The sequence below is a fragment of the Sycon ciliatum genome, chromosome 8, assembly GCF_964019385.1.
Source record: "Sycon ciliatum chromosome 8, ocSycCili1.1, whole genome shotgun sequence".
Lineage (NCBI taxonomy): Eukaryota > Metazoa > Porifera > Calcarea > Leucosolenida > Sycettidae > Sycon > Sycon ciliatum.
In genome coordinates, this window is record NC_088650.1 from 887764 (window position 1) to 912138 (window position 24375).

Genomic DNA, 24375 nt, shown 5'->3' on the forward strand with positions numbered 1-24375 from the left:
GCACGTGCGCAGGTGCACACGCAAACACACGAACCAGCTGCCGAATCCAACTTTGCAGTGTCCTAGGCACGCGCGCACGTGCACACGCAAACACACGAACCAGCTGCCGAATCCGACTATGCAGTTTCCTAAGCACGCGCGCACGTGCACAAGGAACAACACGAACCAGCTGCCGAATCCGACTATGCAGTCTCCTAGGCACGCGCACACGCAAACACACGAACCAGCTGCTGAATCCGACTATGCAGTCTCCTAGGCACGCGTGCACGTGCACACGCAAACACACGAACCAGCTGCCGAATCCGACTATTCAGTCTCCTAGGCACGCGCGCACGTGGACACGGAAACAAACAAACCAGCTGCTGAATCCGACTATGCAGTCTCCTAGGCACGCGCGCACGTGCACACGCAAACACACGAACCAGCTGCCGAATCCGACTATTCAGTCTCCTAGGCACGAGCACATGTGCACACGCAAACATACGAACCACCTGCCGAATCTGACTATGCAGTCTCCTAGGCACGTGCGCACGTGCACACGCAAACACACGAACCAGCTGCCGAATCCAACTATGCAGTTTGCTAGGCACGCGCGCACGTGCACAAGCAACAACACAAACCAGCTGCCGAATCCGACTATGCAGTCTCCTAGGCATGCGTGCACGTACACACACAAACACACGAACCAGCTGCCGAATCCGACTATGGAGTCTCCTAGGCACGCGCGCACGTGCACACCCAAACACACGAATCAGCTGCCGAATCCGACTATGCAGTCTCCTAGGCAAGCGTGCACGTGCACACACAAACACACGAATCAGCTGCCGAATCCGACTATGCAGTCTCCTAGGCACGTGCACACGCAAACACACGAACCAGCTGCCGAATCCGACTATGCAGTCTCCAAGGCAAGCGTGCACATGCACACACAAACACACGAACCAGCTGCCAAATCCGACTATGCAGTCTCCTAGGCACGCGCGCACGCGCACACGCAAACACACAAACCAGCTGCCGAATCCGACTATGCATGATCTATACGCTGTCCACACCAGTCTAGAAGAATAAATGGAAGATTTTCTGAACCAAACGTTTTCGTTCCCTTCTCATCATGGGCTCATACAGGGTAGAGTAACCTAGAGTATTACATCAGCTGCTGGAATGAGTTTGTATATCTATAAGTGACTGGAATGTAGAAATAAAGAGTAACTTGAAATATATCTCTAAAAATATTCAAACATCCTCGGCCAAATGAGGTTGAGGACTCCGGCCTAGTGAAAATATTCCAATATATGTATTCATAAAATTCAAAAGAAATATTTCATGTATCTGCATGACTATAAGTAGTAATTCTGCAACGGGCAAAGTAACCTGGTGTGGTCCTCTACAATTAGCTGTCTCTACTGTCTAACATACTAGACTATTTCATTTACGTATATTTAGTGGGGTAGCGATCAAGAATAACATAATGTAGCTAAAAATTGGCAAATTTGACCAAGGAAGAATGGAGGAATGGATTTGATGGATAACATAGCCAGTCAGTAAGATAGAGAACACACCACGGAGAGAGAGAGAGAGAGAGAGAGAGAGAGAGAGAGAGAGAGAGAGAGAGAGAGAGAGAGAGAGAGAGAGAGAGAGAGAGAGAGAGGGAGGGAGGGAGGGAGGGAGAGAGAGAGAGAGAGAGAGAGAGAGAGAGAGAGAGAGAGAGAGAGAGAGAGAGAGAGAGAGAGAGAGAGAGAGAGAGAGAGAGAGAGAGAGAGAGAGAGAGAGAGAGAGAGAGGAGACAGAGAGAGGGAACAGTACCAGTGCGTGCTGCGTGAAGTGCTTGACACCTCAATCTGTGATTGAGCAAACAGAGATACAGAGACGAACACATATAGTATACACCAGAGCTAGAATGGATTGGACGCATGCACATGCACATGTACACATACCACACAAACACACACACACACACACACACACACACACACACACACACACACCCTGAATCCACACTCATGCACACAAATTTAAAAAATTCAGGCGTTTTAAGATGCGGCTAGCACTCCATAAAATATGGTACAGTCGTCCCTCTCTAATCCGGCACTTGGTTATCCAGCACCCTTGCAAACCAGCACACTTTCTGGCAAACGGATTTTTTCAGCTCATTTTCTACGCTTTAATCCGGCACTTGAATTCCGCCTCCAGCAACAAATCACTCAAACTGTACATAATTCGATTTTCTAATCCAGCAGTTGTACATCGCATACTGTCAAGGAGCATTGTAACATACACAACACATGTAGCATACACTTGGGAATATCCTATGCCAGTGCATAGGATATTCCCGGTAAATGTATGTTAAAGACATGCATTCCACAAAGTACTTGGATTGACACAGAAAATCCCTACGTTTTGACGTACGACATTAACATGTATGTTAACATGTGGGCCGGGTTGGAGGGCAGGATTTGATAATCCAGCACCCTTGTTTATCCAGCAGAAAATGCCGTTGCAAAAGGTGCCGGATTAGAGAGGGACGACTGTATAATAGTAGTACCTGCGCTCCAAATTTCCAGTCGCCAGGAACTTTGACTTTTCTCCAATTTGATTCATGCATAACGGATACCTCAACAGCATACTTTCTATCACAGCTGGGACAATATCTGATGAGAAACACGGCATCGCAGCCAAACAAACCAGATGTACGATGCAATGACTTATTCGGAATTCAGGTAGTGCAAGAAATGAATGCAACCTACCGTTTACACACGAACCCGCCGTGGCAGAAGCTGGTTCATCTTGTTGACCTTGTCGGGATAGTTACCCCAGCGTTTAATGAGCTTCACCAGCTTGATGTAGCCAGCCTGTTCCTCGCTGCTTACAATGTTGACCAACTTTTCGTTGTGAGTGCGCGTTCCATGTCGTTCCTCAATCTTATTCAAGTCTTCTATCTGCTGCAGATCGGAGAAGAACCCGGCCTCTTGCGCCATCAAACGAAATGTTCCCGCTGGTAACTTGCCCAACCAAGGCGAAATATCGGTTAGAAAGTCACGCTGTTGGAATGGGTCGCCGTACAACTTCTCATCCTCATCTAATCAAGAATTACATGGGATAAAAATATGAACAAACATACAAAAATTGATTTATGACTTGCCGTTCACATTAGGTTAACACAGTAAGTTTCTACTTGGTCCGGCTCATCGCAATTGTCGCTTATCTATCGCCACTAAGAACAGGAGCTTTTTTCACCGCTCTGTGAAATTTCCAGTAGGCATAGTGAGGAAGCATGATACAAGAATACTCTCCGCCACAAGAAAAACATTTCAGCAACGGAATCAGGTGAAGCGAGTCGAAGAAAGGAATCAAAATGCACTAAATAAATCCGCGAAGGAGCGCGTTCTTGCACTCACACTCTTACAGGTCCAGAGTTCATTCAACTCTGCATCACTCGAGCTGCCGCGCGTTACATGAGCTGACATTTGCTGATGTCTAGCTGCTGGCGTAGACTGGAGTATCTCTTGCTTTCTCAGGCTGTTGTATGGCAGCAACGGGAAAGGAACAGTTGTGGCTGTCACTTCAGTGCTTGAAGGAAGGAACCGTGGGCAGTGTGACCTGTGTGTCGCCGCAGTGTGTTTCAAAAAAACCTTCGAGGCATACTACAGGCCTCTCCAGACAGCCGTCATATGCTCCGCTGGATACGCTGACCACGACTCTTGTAATGCTGCTGCTAGGTCCACCAAGCAAGGAACAACAACCGTCCGCCGGGCGCATCGCACCGAAAACACCTTTCTTCTTCAGCATGACGCTCATGCGGCTCATACTCCTCTGCCGTGCACGCATGCCTGTCACGCTCTCCAGGATGTCAGTTGCCCCTACCACAGTTCCGGTCTTCGGCTCGCTGCGCTTGGCTTTTGGCAACACAGACAGTGAATGGCCAGATTCCCACTTCTCAAAAAAGTTGAACACATCACGATTCAAAGCGCTAGTCGCGATCATTTTTCTTTGGTGCCTCCTTTGATCTTGCCATCACAACCTCCCAAGCAAAAGCAAGTTAGATATCGTGATTGGACTGGGTTTTACCTGTCAAAAGGTGCGTGGGAGATAAGCGACAATTGCGATGAGCCGGACCAAGTAGGTTCATACACACGACCATGTTTAAGTCCTGCTTGGAAGCGTATGGATTTTCCAGCTGTGTCCTATACGAGTAGTAAATTGGCAACTCGTGGCTTGGTACAAGGGAAACATTGATGCAGCAAATGAGGTTTCCCTCTTTTTGTTAGTTCTGATCTATTCAAATTCCACCGCTTTATGAGCTGCATCTGCGCCTTAGTCATAGCGGGTGGTGGCAATCCTGTAGTTGTGAAAAACTCAGACTAACTTAAATTCACGCGAAAGGTGACATCAGTTATAGTTCACGATTTTCATGATATTATACCACTATACATAATATTATACCACTATGCATAATATTATACCACTATGCATAATATTATCCCTTTATGGACGGATTACTAGCACAGTACGCACCAGAATTACAAAATGTCAGTACAATTTTCAACTTTACCATGTCATAACTTTGGTGTCCTTCACTTGATTTTCACAATCAAGGGCTCATTGGAAAGCTCTTGACGAGAGCAACGCCAGGGTACCAATCTCCATTATCCAGCCGCCACAAATCAGGCGCGGTAACACAGCAAAGTCGTCTCCAAGCCTGATATGCAAGCAAATTCGTCCCATCAACGCCATTCCACTCTCCTTCATCGCAGAACGCTCAAATCTGTTTGAGACGATTCAAACTTCAGCCGGCTACGTCATTATCATGTGCTTAGTCGCTCAAAGAGCACACGAAAAGGGGTTTTCCCCCAAAATGGCGAAATGATCGATCAAAAATTTGATTTTGCCGAGGTAAGAATACGGCGTGCGATATCTCTGGCGTCCGACATCGTAACTCTTCGGCGATTGTTGCATTGGACAGCTTGGAGTTTCCGCTACCACGTAGACCCTTCGATTGTGGAATTTGCTCAAGAAACGATGGAGTTACGAAGATTTTACCGCCTGCAGACTTTCGATCTTATTAGATCGAAACTCGTACAGTCCGTCCACAAAGGGTTATACCACTATGCATAATATTATACCACTATGCATAATATGATATCTGTAGAAATCAATATTATTCTGTAGTGTTGAAGTGACTTACATGGCTGGTTAGTGTTCAGCTCCGGTTGGAGTACCTTGGCTAAACCATCTTCTGGTGCAAGCTTCTCCCTAAAGCAGATATTACAGACACACACAGACACACAGACACACACACACACACACACACAAGCAAGAGAGCACCTCGTTATCATAGCATTACTGCAAGTAACATTACAAAAATAGTGGTATGGACTTTGAGTAACATTGCTATTAGCATATGAAAGGTAGAATTGAGATCAGGTGTGAAGCAATACCTGTACCATGTACACATGATTTCAATTACAGCAAGTCTATGTGCTTACGGTGATGTTGACCGTTGGCATGAAACTGCCTCTGCGGGTGCTAATGCTGCTGCTGCTGATGATGATGATGACGATGAGGGAGCTAACACAGCTGCTGCTGCTGCTGCTGCTGATGATGATGGTGACAGAGGTAATGCAGCTGCTACTGCTGATGATGATACTGCTGCTGTTGCTTGTACTGCTGGTGGCACTGCAGTTGCCTGTGCCGTTGCTGGCACTGCTGTTGCTGGCACTGCTGTTTCTTGCACTGCTGCCATTGGCACTGCTGTTTCTTGCACTGCTGTTGCTTGCACTGCTGTTGATTGTACTGCTGTTGCGGGTACTGCTGTTGCGCGTACTGCTGTTTCTTGCACTGTTGCTTGCACTGCTGTTGCTGGCACTGCTGTTGCTTGCACTGCTGTTGCTTGCACTGCTGTTGGTTGCACTGCTGTTGGTTGCACTGCTGTTGCTTGCACTGCTGTTGCTTGTACTGCTGTTGCTTGCACTGCTGTTGCTTGCACTGCTGGTGGCACTGCTGTTGCTTGCACTGCTATTGCTGGCACTGCTGGTGCCGCTGGTGCTGCTAGTGGCTGCTGAAATCGTTTTAGAAATCCAAAGATATGCAGGCAAGAAACACAGACAAGAGAAAAGTTCAGTCAGGCCCATTCCACAGACGTATACCGTATAATAATAACTCCCCTGTGTTTCTAGTGCATTGCAATCCTATGCTAGCCTTTTGATGAAGTAGAATTCTATCGAGTATTACTGTAAAGAAGATACTCCTCCCGGAAAGATAATGAAAACTACAAAAGACACACTGTCACTTCATCAGTCACATGATCACAGTCACATGATCACTGTCACATGGTCACAGTCACATGATCCCTGTCACATGATGGTGTGGATATATAGAAGCAAAAGTATCTATTTTACCATCTTGACATTTCAAGTGTATGATGAAACCATACAAGACAGTGGAAGAAATGTTCACAACTCACCTCAGCTTGGACAAATGGCACATCCTTGCGCAGCCAGGGCCAGAAGGACCTCGGGACAATGACCCTCTCCTTGCAGGTAGCACACGTAGCCTTGAAGGTCAGAGCGGTGTTGCTATCCGACTCGTACGCTGTCAAGAAATGCTTCTTGTGCAAGCTGGTCAGCAACACCCAGGACGAGTGCACCAGCACTTCTGCAGGGCTGCTGCACTCCTTCAGGCGATCCTGGCATGATGTGGAAGTGCAGGCGAAAGACTCAGCAACAACTGCAAACTGCTGGTATCCTTGGCTGCTGAGAACTTGTGTGAAGCCAACAATTGCACTCTTCATATGCCAAGCCACATCAGCAAGGATGGATGGTGTATCAGCAGCGCATTCTAAGCGAACACCTGTTGGTGTCCAGCAAAGGCATACTTGACTACAACCAACCTCCAAATTCAGTGATGCCGCACTGGATGTGAACTGAAGACTGGCTGACTCTTTCTTCATACGATGAATAACGTAGGTGACTAAGCGACCGAACAGTGGTGGAGGAAACAGCATCCCAGGGAAACTGAGGTGGTTAAACGGTAGCTTAAAGGGAACATCATCCTCCAAAACCAACCGTAATGCTTCCTGGTTGCAACAGAACGGGATGAAGAGGTCGGGTAGGCCTGGCGTGACAACCAGAGATCTGCCTTGTCTGCTCCTGTTCTTGCTGCTGCTGCTAATGCTGCCGACTCCACTGCCACACGCTCCAGTGCTGGTATCTGTACTGCTGGTGGCTGTACTGCTGGTGGCTGTACTGCTGGTGGCTGAACTGCTGGTGGCTGTGCTGCTGGTGGCTGTACTGTTGGTGGCTGTGCTGCTGGTGGCTGTGCTGCTGGTGGCTGTGCTGCTGGTGGCTGTACTGCTGGTGGCTGTACTGCTGGTGGCTGTACTGCTGGTGGCTGTGCTGCTGGTGGCTGTGCTGCTGGTGGCTGTGCTGCTGGTGGCTGTGCTGCTGGTGGCTGTGCTGCTGGTGGCTGTGCTGCTGGTGGCTGTGCTGCTGGTGGCTGTGCTGCTGGTGGCTGTGCTGCTGGTGGGCTCAAGCTCTGCTGCCAGATTGAAGTAACACATGGATTTGCAGAGGGCTAGCTGAACAACATGGCTTAGTGGATACCAAACTCTCTCTATTAGGCTAGCGCTGGCAATTCCCGTGCAGCGAAAGTGTTTCACATCTTTGACTAATGTTGCCGAGGTGCTTGGAAAAGCTGTCTCCTTTAGAGGGAAGGTCATCAAGCGTACAAAGCTGAGTAGCAGCTGCTGAGGTTCCAGGAAGATGACACTTAAAGTGTCTGGATGCGGGCAGTCACAGCAGAATACTGTTCCATGTTGCTGAAGGTCATGCAGTAGATCCGACACTTGTGTCCGCGAGAGATCTTTGCCGCTAACATGCCGACAAAAGTCTACAAACTGGGGGTAGACCATGCTGACAAAACTCTGCTGCTGCTTATCACTGCACCCTGCCTTTGCAGAGCGCAGCATTTGCTTCTGGTGGAGAGAAATAGCTTCTTCTATCTTCACTTGCATCAAGGGAATTGCTTGGACGGGAAAGGCAGACACAATTCTAGAGAGCTCTTGCTGTGCTTCTGCGAGCTGGCTGTGGCGCGATACTCGATCTTGAAGACGGTGATTGTCAACAAAGAAGGGTCCACAGATCTTGACTTTGGGTCCGGCCCTTTCAGCCAGCTTGGACACGGCATTGAAGAACAGCTTCTTCTTCTTCTCCATCTGGTTGTCGTCGACAAGATCCACATGTGTAACAACAACCATGACGGCTGTGCTACTCTCATCATGATGGTGGCTGCCATTGCTGCTACTGTTCTTACCCGTCTCTGTGTCTGGTTGCTGCTGCTGCTGCTGCTGTTGCTGCTGGTCAGTGTGTGTGTCTGCCCTATGCTGCAAAGCAATCAGTGACAGACACATGTGAAGGTAGTCAGCCTGCGTCATTCCTGGCAACGGTGTGCAAGTTACAACTTCCTGACCATCAAAGCGGTAGACGTCTTCCGTTACCTCCTCATCCAGGTCACACCTCATGTCAAGAGTCACAATGTACACGCTGTCACAAACTGAAAACGAGATGCTTTGTTGTACCAACATCGGCATCTGTCCACCCATGTCCCACAGCTCAACAAACGCATATGCTGCTTCCACTTCATTTGAACTGTTATCCACATTGCCGACAGACGAGCGAACTTGAGAGATAACATCTGGTGCTACTTTGATCAGTTCATCAGCGTGGGGAACATTGGCAAACTCATTGTTGATAGAGTATGCAGCAGATGCTCCGGTGCCGGTAGCGGAGGCAGTAGGGAAAGTAGACGAAGCAGTACTTGGAAGTAGGGACGTGGCGAGTTTCTTGAGCTTGAACCATGCAGATGGTTGTGGTATCTCTGGAGCCTCCTTGATTTTCTTGACCAGATCTAGAGATGATCGGATACGAGCTGTGAGAAGATTGGCAAAGAAACTATGTTGACTGTCGTCCACAAGAACTTGTGCCGCTGCGTGTGTGCCTGTGGCGGTTGAAGAGGAGAGATGCATTCTGAGTCTGGATCGATGGATGGAAATGGAGTCGGTGCTGTCCGCGTTTTCAATGAACTCTTCACCGAGCAGTGACCGGACAAAGCTGGACTTTCCTGTGGCGTACTTGCCGACAAGGTACATACGCACGCGTACCACGCTGGCCTCGTCCTTGCCACCAATGATGTCCTCAGCCACGGCAGCTGCATCGCAATAAACAACAATAATGCAGCGGCAGTCACATCAGCAACCACACCAGTAGCCACACCAGCAGCAGTAACAGCAGCAGTAGCAGCAGCAGCAGCGGCAGCAGCAGCAGTAACAGCAGCAACAGCAGCAGCAGCAGCCACAGCAGCAACACTCACTGTTATAATTATGTTGTGAATGAAAATGGCAGCATGCATCAAGCACAACAAATTTTCCAATCACAAAAGAACCTAACGACCAAAAGCTGTTAAGAGCCCCCTCCCCCTCCCCCTTAGGCCGCATTCATATCACGGGATAGAGCAGCAGTATAGGGAAAGTCGTCATGACAGTTTTCGAAACTCGCGCTCACGTGATGTTCCCGGCAGTAATAGCAGTAGAATTTTCCCCGACCCCTTTTTGGGGGGCTCAGAAACCTTTTACTGTGGGAAATATACCAGTAAGAACAGCACCAGTGCCACGACGACGTGTACAAAACACTACACCAGTGAGTAGTAAAAACACTACTTCCTGCACTGCGCCGCTGACTTTCAAGTTTCAACTACTCAACATTGTAATTTGAGCTTCAAGTGTCCTTCACCTCTGAGCTTTTGTCAACCTTGACTTGAGACGCCTGTAGCCGGTAGTGCTCGAGAATGCCTACCGTTATTTTCACCTCCGAAATTTAGAACCATCTTATGAGGGTGTACGAGCGAATGTGGCTCCGCTCAAGCGGATCCACGCTGAAGGCGTCGGAAAAGTAAAAAAGTATGCCCTGGTGGCAGAAAAATAGAATTCAAAAGGAAAAGACGAGGGCTGGCGGGAGGTGACGGTAATGCTGTCTTTTACGGTACTCATACCTTGATCACCCAAATAGCGTTGAAGCTGCCGCGTAAAAATGTTATGGGGGCTGATTTATTGTTGTGACAAACGGTACGTTTTTTTGGCCTAATATTGCATAGTCTATACGCATTTCACCTTGTATCACGTATATGGTGACATAGATGGTTGAACCGCGCGAAATAAAAGCTTTTCTCGTGGCAACAGCGTACTAAAAATAGCGTGCATCTTGCTAAAGGTCTAACCCAAATCACGGTATTTTCCCCTTACGGTAATACCGTTACAACAAAGTTTTTTGCTAAGGGTGTCTACTGTCGCCACCAAAATGGTTACGCTCCGGAGGAAAGGCACACATTCCGATCATTGTATCCAAAATCATTTATTATGAATAGACAAATGGGGACACACATCGTGAAAAGTGCGCCAGAAACAGATGCACGTGTAGACAAATGCCTGGCTGTAGTAGTTTCCATCATAATAATTATCATAATAAAATTTGGAAAGGATTGGAAGAACTTCAAATTCAAAGGATCAGTCGGGGAAGTGAACTGCCTGAAAAGAGAAAAAAAACGCCAGACCCACCAGGTCCTGGTGGGTCTGGCGTTTTTTTCTCTTTTCAGGCAGTTCACTTCCCCGACTGATCCTTTGAATAATAAAATTTATTAATAATTATCAGCTCTAGGAGTCGTGTTTGTGCTACTCTCTGGTTTCTGGAGATCAGTTACTGACGTATGTGAATGCAACATGAGACTTGTCACAAGCTAAAACCGTCAGTAAAACTTTTCTGTTTTGCTGTAGTATGATGAATGCACCCTTACTGATCTCCCTTCTACTGTCGCCCTTTACCCCACCCCCACCCCCTTCTGTCTGTCTGTCTGTCTGTCTGTCTGTCTGTCTGTCTGTCTGTCTGTCTGTCTGTCTGTCTGTCTGTCTGTCTCTCTTCCCCTCTGTCTCCCTCTCTTTGTTGTCCTCTCATATCTAGTCACAAGCATAATAGAGCAAGAATTCTCATGGGCTTGTCTCAGTGAAGAATTCATCCAACACCATGAACTACCCAGTCAAGTTGGCCATGCTGTTGTTTAACTCCATCAATACCATGCACTAGCAGATAAGATAGTCGGCCATACTGGTAATGCAGTGATGTATTAAACACTGCTTTCCAATCAGGTACAGCTGACTGGTAATACAGTGACTAAACACAGCGGATTGCCCTGTCACCTAGACCATATACTCAGAGTGTCTCTCACAACTCACTAAACCATCTTATCCTCAGCTTCAAGTTACCTAGTATATGTACCTGAAGACTGTCACAACCAAAAATTATTACTACAGTCGTCCCTCTCTAATCCGGCACTTGTTTATCCAGCACCCTTGCAAACCAGCACACTTTCTGGCAAAACGAATTTTTTAAGTCCATTTTCTACGCTTTAATCCGGCACTTGAATTCCGCCTCCAGCAGCGATTTTCTGCAACAAATCACTCAAACTGTACATAATTCGATTTTCTAATCCAGCAGTTGTACATCGCATACTGTCAGGGAGCATTGTAACATACACAACACATGTAACATATGAGAGGTTCTGCAAAACGAAAATGTGTACGAACTTTCGCTCTACGTCACGAAGTGAGAAACTTCACACGAACTTTCGCAACTTTGGACGCGAAACTTGCAGGGAACGCGACATGAACTTTCGTAGGAAATTTCGTGAGATTGGGTCATGGCGTACGTGCACTTGGCGCGTGCAAACTACGAAAATGTGCAGAACACAAAGTTCGTGCGAAAATTCGTACACATTTTCGCAAGGCCTGTCGCGAAACTTCGTTCGAATTTTCGTTGTGCAGAGCCTCTCTATACACTTGGGAATATTCTATGCCAGTGCATAGGATATTCCCAAGTGTATGTTATAGACATGCATTCCACAAAGTACTTGGATTGACACAGAAAATCCCTGCGTTTTGACGTACATGTACGACACAAACATGTAAGTTAGGAGGTGGGCCGGGTTGGAGGGCAGGATTTGATAATCCAACACCCTTGTTTATCCAGCAGAAAATGACGTTGCAAAAGGTGCCAGATTAGAAAGGGACGACTGAGCAAAGAAATTCTAACATCTAGCAGACAGTTTGGCACCCACCAGTTCGAAGCTCCTCTTTCTCCTTTAGTTGCATCTGAGCACAAGCACAAGCACAAGCACAGCACAAGCACAAGCACAAGCACAAGCACAAGCACAGCACAAGCACAAGCACAAGCACAAGCACAAGCACAGCACAAGCACAGCACAAGCACAAGCACAGCACAAGCACACAGAACACCAGAAATGAGTCGATCAGTTTACTTTTATTCCCCATGCCATGCTAGGCGCAGTAGACGATTGGCATAAGCAGGGTTCACAGACTTCTATTTCAGGTCCGCTCGCTCACCAACCAGCACTCGTGCGTGTATGTGTGCATTATGTGTGTATGTTTGTACATAATACATAGTGTGTGTGTGTGTGTGTGTGTGTGTGTGTGTGTGTGTGTGTGTGTGTGTGTGTGCGTGTGTGTGTGAGTGTGTGGGTGCGTATGTGTGGCCCATATGGTGCAGTGGTATGTGCGGCCCATATGGTGCAGTGGTATGTGCAGCGATTTCCAATCGATTGCCTGCGGGTTCGATTCCCGACGATTATGGTCACATGCGCTTTTCTTCTCTTTCTCAGACTCCTCCTGACTTTTCTTTCATTCTCCTGGGTGGTTACAAACAGCCAGTGCATGCCGGATGTACGTGGTGTGATGTGTGTGCGGGGAAAAAAGGCCAAAAAGTAGGGATTCACTGGCCAAAAAAGCAACTTCATAGCTGTGTGGTGTAGACCAGGCTGAATAGTGGCGGTGAATTCTTCAGCATTGCAAGCTGTTGAATGGTGCAATCCCAGCACAAACTGCTGTGGCTTCTGCTGTAGCATCGCTATCATCGCCTCCGGCGATGAGCGTCAAAAGGTCCAAAGGTGTGTGTGTGTGTGTGTGTGTCACTGTGTGTGCGTATGTGTACGTGCGTGTGTGGACGTACGTGTGTGTGTGTGTGTGCGTGTGTGTGCGTGTACGTGCGTGTGTGTACGTGTGTGTGTGTGTGTGTGTGTAATGACACATACCACATGACTAATCACGTGAGAGACCGTGAGGCGCAGGTCACATCCACGTCCAGTCCATGCCTGCAGCCGCTAAGATAGCCTTTTCAACAAAGCACTTATAGGCCATTCACACGACATGCAAACACATGTACGCGTGTGACCAAGATATGACTTGCAAACCGCGATCCAGTCCACACGGTGCTGGGCAAACTTTGCACATGTCAATGTATCCATAGTTACCTTCTGAAAATGAGGGGAAATTTTAAATTTTGAAATTCCTGTTTGAAAAATATCCCACACACTATATTTGCAGCGCGCACTTTCAACACCGGCACTTTTGCTCGTGTGCAAAGTATAATCGTGAACACAAGGGCCCCGGCCAAGTTCAAAAATCAGTTGCAAGTGTAGCGTTGGCACGCTGGTGACTTCACAGCGTACAGCGTATAGTGTTTAGCGTATACCGTATTTCCTCGAATAATAGACCATGCTCAAATAGTAGGCCCTCCTAGAGGCCTCACGGAAAATTAGTAGACCATGCCCGAATAAGAGACCCGGTCTCTTATTTGAGTTCATCACTTTGCGCATGCGCACTAAGAAAGCACGTGGTGGATCAAAAAAGGACGCGATTTTAGGTTGCGCAACTACAATTATATTTGTAGTGGCTAGTGCTTTCTTTCATTATTTGAGCACGGTCCACTATATTTTCATCGGCACATCGCTGGAAATGGTGGATTTTTAACACGTCATTTCCAGCGATGTGCCGATGAAAATATAGTGGACCGTGCTCAAATAATGGACCATGCCCAAAAAACAAAAGACCGGGTCTATTAATCGAGGAAATACATAGTCCAGCGGCCCAAACTTCAAAAAAAAATTCCGTTTCAGTCTCAAGCAGACAACCTGGGTTCTTCACTACGGCCTAAAGTATGTATACCTGACCTGGATTCCGCTTGTTGTCATCTTCAGAGTTAGGGCAGAAGCTCAGGAGAAGCCAATTTCTCCGCTCTCGTCGGCGATACTGCGCACCATCTGGGGGTGCACAGTTCACGGAAAGGAGCGCCTTTTTCAAATTTTTGAAGATGACGACGACACCGACAGGATACTCTTTGAAATGTAGAATTGCATTTTTCGTTTGGTAGTTGCATAGTAGTTGCGTTTCGCGCTGTTTGAGTGCCTCCTGCCCACCGCTCACAGCATGGTAGACACCTTTTGACATGATGGAGGAAGAGGCCGTGGAGCTTCTTAGGCCTCGTCCTGGGAATGGCGTTGTATCGCGGGAATTTTGCTTGTGCCATTGCGTTCAATGCATCGCAGGAAAAGCAAACCCGATTTACTTTGCAGAGTTGGGAAACTTTGTTTGAAGCTGCTAAATGCAGGCAGGACGAGCTATACCTTCTTGTGCGAGAGCCACTGCACCGAGGAGAGCGTCCGCGGATGGTACCACCGCAAGTGCTACAGTACATACACTAACAAAACGTTGCTGGGTCGGCTGCCACTTGGACGTGGCCATGACTTTTCAAGCCATTCTGAATTGGAGGAGATACATGTATGTGATGATGGGACACCATGTACCAGCAAAGCGTAGAACAAGGAGAGATGTACAATGATTGAATCCACATCTGCAGACTTGTGCATTTAGCAGAGTTGGAGAACAACGCAAGAATTTTGGCTTTCGCTCCAGAATGGCCCAGATTGCGTTGCAGCGGAAATCCACTATCAACGTCGGAGCATGCTACAGTGCCTTCACCCACCTGGCCACTATGCACCGGCAACGAAGTGGCAAAGGGAGTGACCAGCCGTCGGCCTACGAAACATTTGACAGCCTGGTGCTGTATATACAGTCCGAGTTGAAGTCTGCAAGGGCCTTGCCCATGAAGCTTCTCACGGATAAGTACAATAACTGCAAACAGCACCAGCTTGGCCGACCATCACACTCCGCCTTAGTATCCAACTTTCATGCTGAAAAAGAAGATAATGAGCTACTTGGGGACCAGGTGAGTTCTTGGCATTGTTGAATGTGTAGAAATAATTTGATCATGTTTTATTGTTTGGTCATGACCAAGGGAATCCAAATAACACATACGCTCAACTACAAGATCACATGATCGCATGTACACACCAGATCATGAGTCCAGACTCATGCACAGCAACTACAAGCCGCTAAGTTCATTTCACGATGCGCTACTATCATGAATGTCTGGGTGGCCAAGGAATGCCACAAAGTGTATGTAGACGTGAACACTACAGTGCCTGACATCTACAACATAGGAATGTATTAAATGGAATGCAAGTGTTCATGCTCATGTAATGTGGTAGTCTTCTTTGGTTGAATTACGTTCGTGGCTGTTACACGTATTATTATGACCAGCTTGGCTCTCGCGCTACTTCACACGATACACATGTAGGTCAGAATAAATCAGGACTTGTGGTCCGAGTCAGAGTAATGTCCAAAGCTGACGTCAGTATTCTAGGCTGACTTTATGCAAGAAGAGACAGAATTATAAACTGGTTGTTTTCTAAACACAATTGTATAGCCCGTGATAACGCGGACATGCGAACTTGACTTGTTTAAGGATCGAATTTCATTGGCGTGTTTCATTTACGTTTTGTGTTTGAACTGTGTGTTTCCTTCAGCAATTGACATGTATGGTAAGTGGCATGGGTATACAGGCGCACTCTTCACGGAGCAACCACTTGTCTGTGTCGTCTGGAAACGGTCCGATGGCCGGTAATACCCAGTCATTGCCGAACAGTCATACTAGTAACGCACCTGGCCCGACCCCAACCATCCCAGTCCAGCCGGTCGCCGCAGATTTCCTGCCCGCATCCACGTTCACTCCGCACCCCAGTGGCCGGCAAGAGAACGGGCCCAATGCCAGGAGTTACGACGGGCCCACTGCCAGGAATTGCGATAGGCTCACTTCCAGGAGTTACGATAGGCCCGCTGCGATATCCGCTGGGCTTGTCCCCGCCTATGTCGTGTTGCCCACTCATTTCGGCTTCAAAGGATCCGCTACTCCGCCGCGTCAGGTGAACACCAGTGGATCAGTTTCATCTTTGGGTACTACATCAGCCTCCAGTACAGATGTGTCGGCTAGTACGGCTTTGACTACAACCTCGGGTGCGAGGTAACCCGTGGCGGCTGCGGTGTCTTCTACAGCGCCATCTCAACCACGGCCGCAGCAGGTTCTTGCTGATCTCTAGCGTGCTATGTGGTGTGTGAGTGTGTGCGCGCGCGCGGACGCGCACACACAATGCCATGTGTTGTGCGGTGTGTGTGCGTGCGTGTGGGGTTTGTGTATGTGTGTGTGCGAGCGCGCGCGCACAATGCCATGTGTTGTGCGGTGTGTGTACGCGTGTGTGTGTGTGCGCGCGCGCGCGCGCATGCACACAATGCCATGATGAGGGTGAAGGCAGTTTCGACAGTGGATTGGACTGTAAGTCCGACTGTGAATCGGACAGTGAGTCTGAAAGCTAAGGCTGGTGGACCGCACTATTGAAGTTTTTGAATTGATTTGAATTTGAATTGTACTTTTCCACTCTGCAGCAAATGACAAATACACTACTGCGCTATTATTTACAACATCTTCCATATCGCTCGTTTGCTAAGATCAGCTTATGATCGCTATCACTCTGCCGTTTTCCGGTGTCCTTTGCTTCGCTCGTGCTAGCTCTCTTCCGCTGGTGTTGTCGAGATAGTGTCCCAATAAATGAAATCCTCTCATACGAAAGATCCATGTTTGGGGGTGTTTTGGTCAAATTTTACAACAAATCAATCTGTGCCATCTCTAATCACCATCAATAGGAAATGAACGCTCGGCAAAGGGCAACCATTATCTACAAATCATCCAAACACAAGAACAAATTCACATCGACTGCACTAATTTTCAATAAAATATCGTATGACATGTTGCCAATTTCGATCAAGGAGTCGTAAAATAACGTAAAATAACGACTTCCGTAACGAAACCTAAAATTGGTTCTCCCCAGCTTATGCCCTAGTTCTGGACATGACAACAAGCCGTTTCGACATCCCTAGAACATGGTCTTTCCACCCATGCAAAGCTCAGGTTGTCTGCTTGAGACTGAAACGGGACTTGCAAAACAACGTCTTTCAGATTTGGGCCGCAGGACTAACAGTAGCATATTCCCGTACGTTACTATATCTCCGTACATTAGCGTATCCCCGTACATTAGTGTACGGAGTTTGCTTGTGCATAAAAGCCGCTGCTCACGATTAATTTAGTTGCCAGTTAATTTCATTGCCAGTCAGTTAATTTAGTTGCCAGTCAGTTAATTAAGTAGCCAGTTAATTTCATTGTCAGTTTAGAGTTAGAGTTCAACCTTCGATCCAGTCTTTAGTAATAATAATGTTAACAACAGTGTGTTCACTGAGACCCGTGTGCATTTGCCTCCGAGAGAGACTGCGGCCCGCTACATAATTGGTGGCAGCGGTGGTTAAAGTCAACTTTGTCAGATTCGACCCCACCTGTTTTACATTGGTAGCAATGGTGCTACATAATTGGTGGCAGCGGTAAATTCATTTTGTTTCCTTCTATACCTAACTTTGTTACTTTACAGGTTTCTCAGACCCCCATGGCTCAACCCGCTGCAGCTCCGTGCGACGAATCAAGATGAGAATCATTTTTCTTGCCTTCCTGGGCCTGGTCCTGCTTATTAGCCTGCAGCACAGTCACGGTGCTAGCGTGGATCACCCTTCTGTCCGCACAGCACACACTGGAGACTCCGATGGCGATTCCAAGCGACCCGCTACCTACATGTATACTTTCGGTGGTGATGGCGAAGCTGATGAGGACGACGACAGGCAGGCTGCTGACCAAGACAAGGAGGGTATTCCCCAAGACCAGCAGCGTTTGATTTTCGCCGGCACGCAGTTGGCAGACGGCCGAACCCTGAGTGACTACAACGTTCAGCAGGAGTCCACCATTCACTTGGTACTTCGTCTCCGTGGTGGAATGCAGAATTTCGTCAACACTCTTCCTGGCTAGACCGTCACTCTTTACGTCGCGCCGACAATGTGAAGACCACGATTCAAGACGAGGAGGGGGTGATCTGTGTGACGCCGAGCTAGCCGCTCTGAGTGACCGGCTCAGCCAAGATGAAGATAAAACCTGGCTCGCCCTCCGCCGTAGCTCCAGCCGCCGCCGTGGTTACTAACGCTCATTCCCGATATGGCATTTTCTTTCCTGTCTTCCTTCAGTCTTCCTATTCTCTTCAGTCTTCCTTTATGCGATTGTGTGAATCCAGTTTAGTTTGGTAGGCGTCTGATCATGGTGAGCCACGGTTTACCCAGCTAACCTGGGACAATGTGTGTGACAATGCCCCTTATAGTGTATTCAGTTCGGTTTTTGAACTACGATGTTCCTGGCAGGTTGTGCCAGTGTTGTGCAGCAAGCGTGCTGCAGGTCCTATTTGGAGGACAGTTCTTTCCCCTTTTGACCCCGTGAGATCGTGTGAACCTGGTGTGCTTCTACTTTATGATTTGTTTATCAGTTCATTTTTCTGTCTATTCCAAACGTTATTATTTCCGATATTATTTGTCATATTCCGGTTGACGCTCTCCCAGCAATTCGCGATCAACTATAATGTTCACGACTACATACCTGTATTATTATTATGCAAGACATCCATTCTGCCTATCTCCTATCGTCGAGTATATTCCGACGCGACCATGCATGCCGCCCGTTTCTTCTAAATAGCAGCCAGTTGTTGGTGTCCGGCAATCACCTAGTATTCGAATCACGAGGACGTGATTGTATTTGAGAGGGAGGTGTAGCGTTGGCACGCTGGTGACTGCACAGCGTACAGCGTATAGTGTTTAGCGTATAGCATATTCCCGTACGTTACTGTATCCCCGTATGTCAGCATATTCCCGTACGTTACTATATCTCCGTACATTAGCGTATCCCCGTACATTAGTGTACGGAGTTTGCTTGTGCATAAAAGCTGCTGCTCACGATTAATTTAGTTGCCAGTTAATTTCATTGCCAGTCAGTTAATTTAGTTGCCAGTCAGTTAATTTAGTTGCCAGTTTTTTAATTAAGTAGCCAGTTAATTTCATTGTCAGTTTAGAGTCAGAGTTCAACCTTCGATCCAGTATTTAGTAATAATCAAGTTAACAACAGTGTGTTCACTGAGACCCGTGTGCATTTGCCTCCGAGAGAGACTGCGGCCCGCTACACAAGCATGTGTCCAAGTTTATCGTATGCGAGTAAATATCTTTGGAAACGGTACGATAAATTTGAGTTTGCACGTCGTGTGAATGGCCTACTTGAACCGCCAAGTTAAAATTGGCACTTATCTTCACTCTTGTCGCAAAACGAAAATACAAATATTCGAAGCATGCCACGATCAGAAAACGCTATGTATATGATACTTTACATGTCAGAAAGCAACTCAGCCGAAAATACCAGCAAGTTACACGTCCTCCTCGCCACTATCGTCGCTGGAGGATGAGCTCAAAACATTCAATCCAGACATATGCTGAACGTTTCATAGCTTGTTCCACTTCACGCTCAAAGCCAGTCACCTGTCGTGCCTGTCTACTTGCCGCTCAGAAGCTAAGTGAGAGTACCCGTGTGGTGGCTGTAAGTGTTATCCCCGTTCGTCTCAATAATGCCTTTGTTTGAGGCAAAAAGGCAACACCACATCACTGTCAGTTTTTCATATCGCCTCTTGCGCTTGTCGTACTTACTGATCAGCACCCACGCAAGCTGCTGGTGCTTGTACTGCAGTGATAGCTTCTGCTTGATGTAGCACCTGTGCGTACTGCACCTAACGTCTTGCACCAGTGTCGCACTGACTCTGAAGCAGGCGTAGCTCTTTTCTGCGAGATCCCTGCAAGTCGTTTGCACGAGAGTTTCCTTCAGGAGTTGGTGTCTATTTTGATCAGCTCCTTTTCCAGGTCGTCTGTGAGCTTCAGAGTGTGTCCGCCGGATTAGTCTCGCATTCTGGAGATGTCGATATGATCTGTAGTTTCTTCGTCGGTGATTTGCTGGTGATAACTCTTCACTAGACGCTGTACAGTGCGAGTACTCAAATTCAAGCTAGCGATGCGCTTTTTCAGCTTTTCTATACCTCCCCGCGAAAAACCATCCTTGCCACCAGACAGCTGGAAGCAGGCAGAAACTATATTCGCCATCGCTTTGAAGTGTGAACATCCTGACCTGTTTTACGGACTGGAGCGGAGGTTGCAGCCTTTTTATTGCGGTGACGGAAGTGTTCGTCGGTGGCAGCTCCAGTCAAAAAATTCAAACGAACCGATCACAACTTTTGTGGTGGTTTGTGCTGCCATGTTGTCGGATGCAATGGTCTATGGTTATGTTCGGATGGTGAATCGGTGGTTCCATGCGGTATGACACAGCCAGAACACCGAAAAATCAAGTGCGAAGATAAGCGCCAATTGTGACTTGCGGACCAAGTATTAGCAAACGTCACTTGTCTAGTGAGAAAGTGCCTTGCCTTCGTACACCGTATATTCACCATCATACTTTATTCCAACAGGAGTGCATGAAACATTTGGAAATTTGAGAAAAGTCACAAAAAGAGGTGCAGTTTACTGTGCATTCTCCGTATCCTTGTTGAAATCGCACGCACTGGAATAATAAAATAAAAAAACACTCGTTGTGGTCATGACGAGTAGACCCCTCCGAACTCATCAAACACCAGTGTGCTTCGCGTGGACAGGATGGGATTCTAACACAGTTTCCTCATTCGTCTTGCCGTTTCGCGGCTTGCAAATCGTCCCAATTATCAAATGCACTTGGCATCTGGTTGATCAAATGCAGTGGTACCCTACAAACCCAGCTGGCACCAAATTTAGAGCTTGGTGCACAGAATAGGATATAGTTTAGGTCAATTGCTGCATTCATCCCCCACCATATATCCACAACCATGCAGTGGCGTGTCCAGGATTTGGCTAAGGGGGGTCACGGCCGGGGGAGATGACATGGTGCACATGACTGTAATGATGTATGTCACGCACCTAGCTATCCAACATTACAAAATGATTACATGCCAGGTATTTCTTCCAGACCTACACTATACAGATTAAAGTATCTCATGCTCAGTTACTACAGTGCGTATCGGTTATAGCGTGGTCGTGTAAAAGAATATACTACTTACAAGAATGAACTCTCATATTTTCATAATCATATCATGGGTTTCAAGTGAACATATATTCTTACTTAAAATTGCCGCTTCCCAGAACGATTTTTCGAATTTATTTTGTCTACTCGAAGGGCAAAGAAATCAGCTAGAAATTGAGGCAGAGAATTGTCGACGGATCAAGCTTTAGTTTGTGGCCTCCCGCTTCGCTGCACTTGCAGGTAAGGTCGACGTCTTCATCAGAGTTTGGGGCAGGCCCTTCAGCACTCAACAATGTGCTGAACAAGATGCGCGTTCAAATTCAGGTAAAGAAACTTCGTTTTCAAGCGATCCATGCCTCCAGGTGGCAGGCGATGAAGGCAAGCTAGCATTTTTCAAGTGCACTGTAACGACCATCCAGCGGGATAGGGTAAGTAGTTCCGCAACTTCTTTCCCTGGCAATGGCTTCGCTAATTTTGTTGATGTTTTCAGACCTGCTACCTTCGTAGCAACATGCGCCATAAGTAGCGCATTTTAGGAATTTGAGAACACTTTGTTCTTGCCATCGTCAACTTCAGCATTTCGTATCCAGGAGAGATACCAGGATTCTTATACCCGAGCTTGCAGTCTTGATTAATAGCCACGCGAATGATATGGGACGGCACGAACTGCAGAATAACGATATGCGCTCTGGGGCGGAAGAGTGCGGAGCGCGATGAATTTGCTTGGTGCGGAAGAGAGCTCCAACGAAGTCCGAAACCACCGCGGCTTCAGTAACAAGTAGACATTGCGCAGGAGGGGTGGCACCAATGCTCGAACACAGAAAACAACGATTCCGACAGTCTGACTAGTATGTATGATGACCATCCTGTACTGGCACCTCCGCGTCGGGCGGAATGTCAGCCCGCTCCGAACTGGACTGGCAACCACTTGATCACTCCCACTGTTTCCTGTTGGAACAGGAATTGCGCCGTTGCAAGAACGCTTTCCAAAATTCATCAAGGCTCTGTTGGCCAGAGCTTGTCTCCTTTGGTCCATGGATGTCGCTGAGACTTCGCAGAAAAGTCTTCAAGTCAACCAATTCGCGATTCGAATCTGGAGGGGATCATCCTCAAAACATCGTTGTACAACGTTGCGAAAAGAGGCGCTTGACGATCACAAGCTTTGTTTTTGTCCCACTTGGGCAGAGCTGCGTTCAGCACATCACTGCACGCCTTTCTCAAGACGCATCGAGCGTGTCCTGGAATCTGTACAAAAGTATAGAGCTCGTACAGATTCGATCATTTCTTTCACAGTGCAATCAATGCCGCTCACACACCGACGGTCCGTGCAACCAGTTTTGGACGCTGCTTCCCACCGCGTCGAGTCTACCGCCTGTGCACATGGTGCATGTAGCAGCCTGGTGTTTTTTCAAACCCAGGTCGAAATTTTTTGAGGGGGGTGGGAGCGTGCCCCCCCCCCCCCGTAAACCCACCAATGCCATGTGATAGGGACCATTAGCAACCCGTGAAACTGCAACGCGAAGGGGGAGCTGGGTTAGAGTCCCGTCCTGAGCACGCAAAACATACTTGTGTTTGACAAGTTCGGAGGGGTCTACTCGTCAGGACCGCAACAAGTGGGTTTTAGTCAAGTACGTGCGAATTCAACCATGATACGGAGAATAGCACCGTAAATCGCGCCTCGTTTGGTCTTTGCGATTTTCTTCAAATTTCGAAAAATGTCTCACCCATTCTTGTTGGAATAAATACGATGGCGAAACGTACCAAACAACCAGTAGGACCATTGATTTTGGCATAACCGTTAATAACATGACAAAGAACAGGATCGAGGGTAACCACAGTGCCAAAAGTTATGCTTGTTCAAGACAAACTTCAGCTTGCTCGTTCATTTATGTTTTGGCATGGACCTCGTGAACACAACCCTTTGCTGCACCCATCCATCGGAGATGTGGCTGTCATGGGGTTTCTTTCACTTTCATTCGGGTAAAAGTCAGTCAGGCTGAGAATTGTTCTCAAGGAAAAGTTCGCAAAAATAATTGCCAGTAAAAATACCAGAAAACTGTTTGAAACTGGAAAGCAGCCGACTAGCGTAGACGGGTTGTGAACGCGAGAAGCTAATCCTCAACCGCGCCGTGTTTCACGTGCGTTACGATGAACTCGTTCCCGTTGACATTTCACGGCTTGCTAATGGTCCCTAATAGTTCACCCAGCCCCCCCCCCCCCCCCCCCCCCGTTCAATCTCAGGCTGGCTATGACCATGGAGGCAATATCTTTATTTCGTACTCAGACCCCTCCCCCACTCTGAAACGAACGCAGCTTGCTATGCTGGACGACGATAATCGCATGCATGTACAAGTACAATGTACAGTGTCGGTCGAGTTGTGATTTTGGCTCACACAACCTACACCTCCCCCCCCCCCCCCCCCAAACGAATGATGCTCTCGTTTCAGAGACGACAAAAAACTTTTGCGACGACCCCTGATGAAAACTGTACAAGCTCACGCGCCCACAGACTCGTAGTACATGCCTCGTACGGTAGGACTCATCATCTCCAGAAAAGTCAACAAAACGAAACATTCCGCCATGGCCAGACCAAGCGGAGTTACACACTCTCGTGTTTATGTACTCTTGATCTCATGGACAGCTGTACAAATGTAGGACATGGTGGTGGTAGGTGCACCTCACGTGACTCACGTGACACCTAGTCACTGCATACATGCGTGGTCAGGTCAGCCAGCTGCTCAGAGTGCCGTTCCTACCTGGTCCCTCAGGCCGTAGCTCTATCGCCTTTGTTGGCAGTACCACATGGAACTCTCTCCCTGCTGATATTCGCGCTTGCGACGCACGCCACACGTTTCAAGCATTGCTGTCTGGCCATGATCTTATCTCCCTCCTCAACTAGCTCTGCGATGTTGTGCCTACTATGTCTTCTTCACAGACTCTGCCTGAACAAATGCTCATCAATTATGTTCTTGTCCTCTATCCTAGTCCAAATTCTGCCTTGCCCATGCATGACTCTCAAGAAAAAATGCCCGTCTATAGAACAAGAATATTGGATATCATACTTCTCTCATCAACTATGATATTACCCATTTCATACCCCCCCCCCCTTCATAAAATTAATACCTACTGTTTTCTTTCCTTT

At 47.6% G+C, this 24375-nt stretch overlaps 1 protein-coding gene and 1 long non-coding RNA gene across 5 annotated transcripts in view; one reads left to right on the forward strand and one right to left on the reverse strand.

Moving 5' to 3' along the window:
• Positions 1 to 1065: 1065 nt before the first annotated feature.
• LOC135822888 (uncharacterized) overlaps positions 1066 to 24375 on the reverse strand; it is a 23691-nt gene continuing 381 nt past the window's right edge. The window contains exons 2-7 of one of the 4 annotated variants that reach the window (XM_065335723.1): positions 12157 to 12190; positions 6461 to 9201; positions 5484 to 6052; positions 5183 to 5250; positions 2745 to 3076; positions 1066 to 1838 (exon numbers count right to left, since the gene is read on the reverse strand). In XM_065335723.1, coding sequence (XP_065191795.1) covers positions 2748 to 3076; positions 5183 to 5250; positions 5484 to 6052; positions 6461 to 9201; positions 12157 to 12190 — 3741 coding nt within the window. In that variant the 3' untranslated portion in view covers positions 1066 to 1838; positions 2745 to 2747. Of the gene's footprint in view, positions 1839 to 2744; positions 3077 to 5182; positions 5251 to 5483; positions 6056 to 6460; positions 9202 to 12156; positions 12191 to 24375 lie in introns of all 4 variants that reach the window. The other 3 variants (XM_065335722.1, XM_065335724.1, XM_065335725.1) reach the window with 3 other exon arrangements.
• Positions 14777 to 16856, forward strand: LOC135823057 (uncharacterized). Its single transcript, XR_010554602.1, has 2 exons — positions 14777 to 15119; positions 15760 to 16856. It is a non-coding gene; the product is annotated as an uncharacterized LOC135823057 (long non-coding RNA).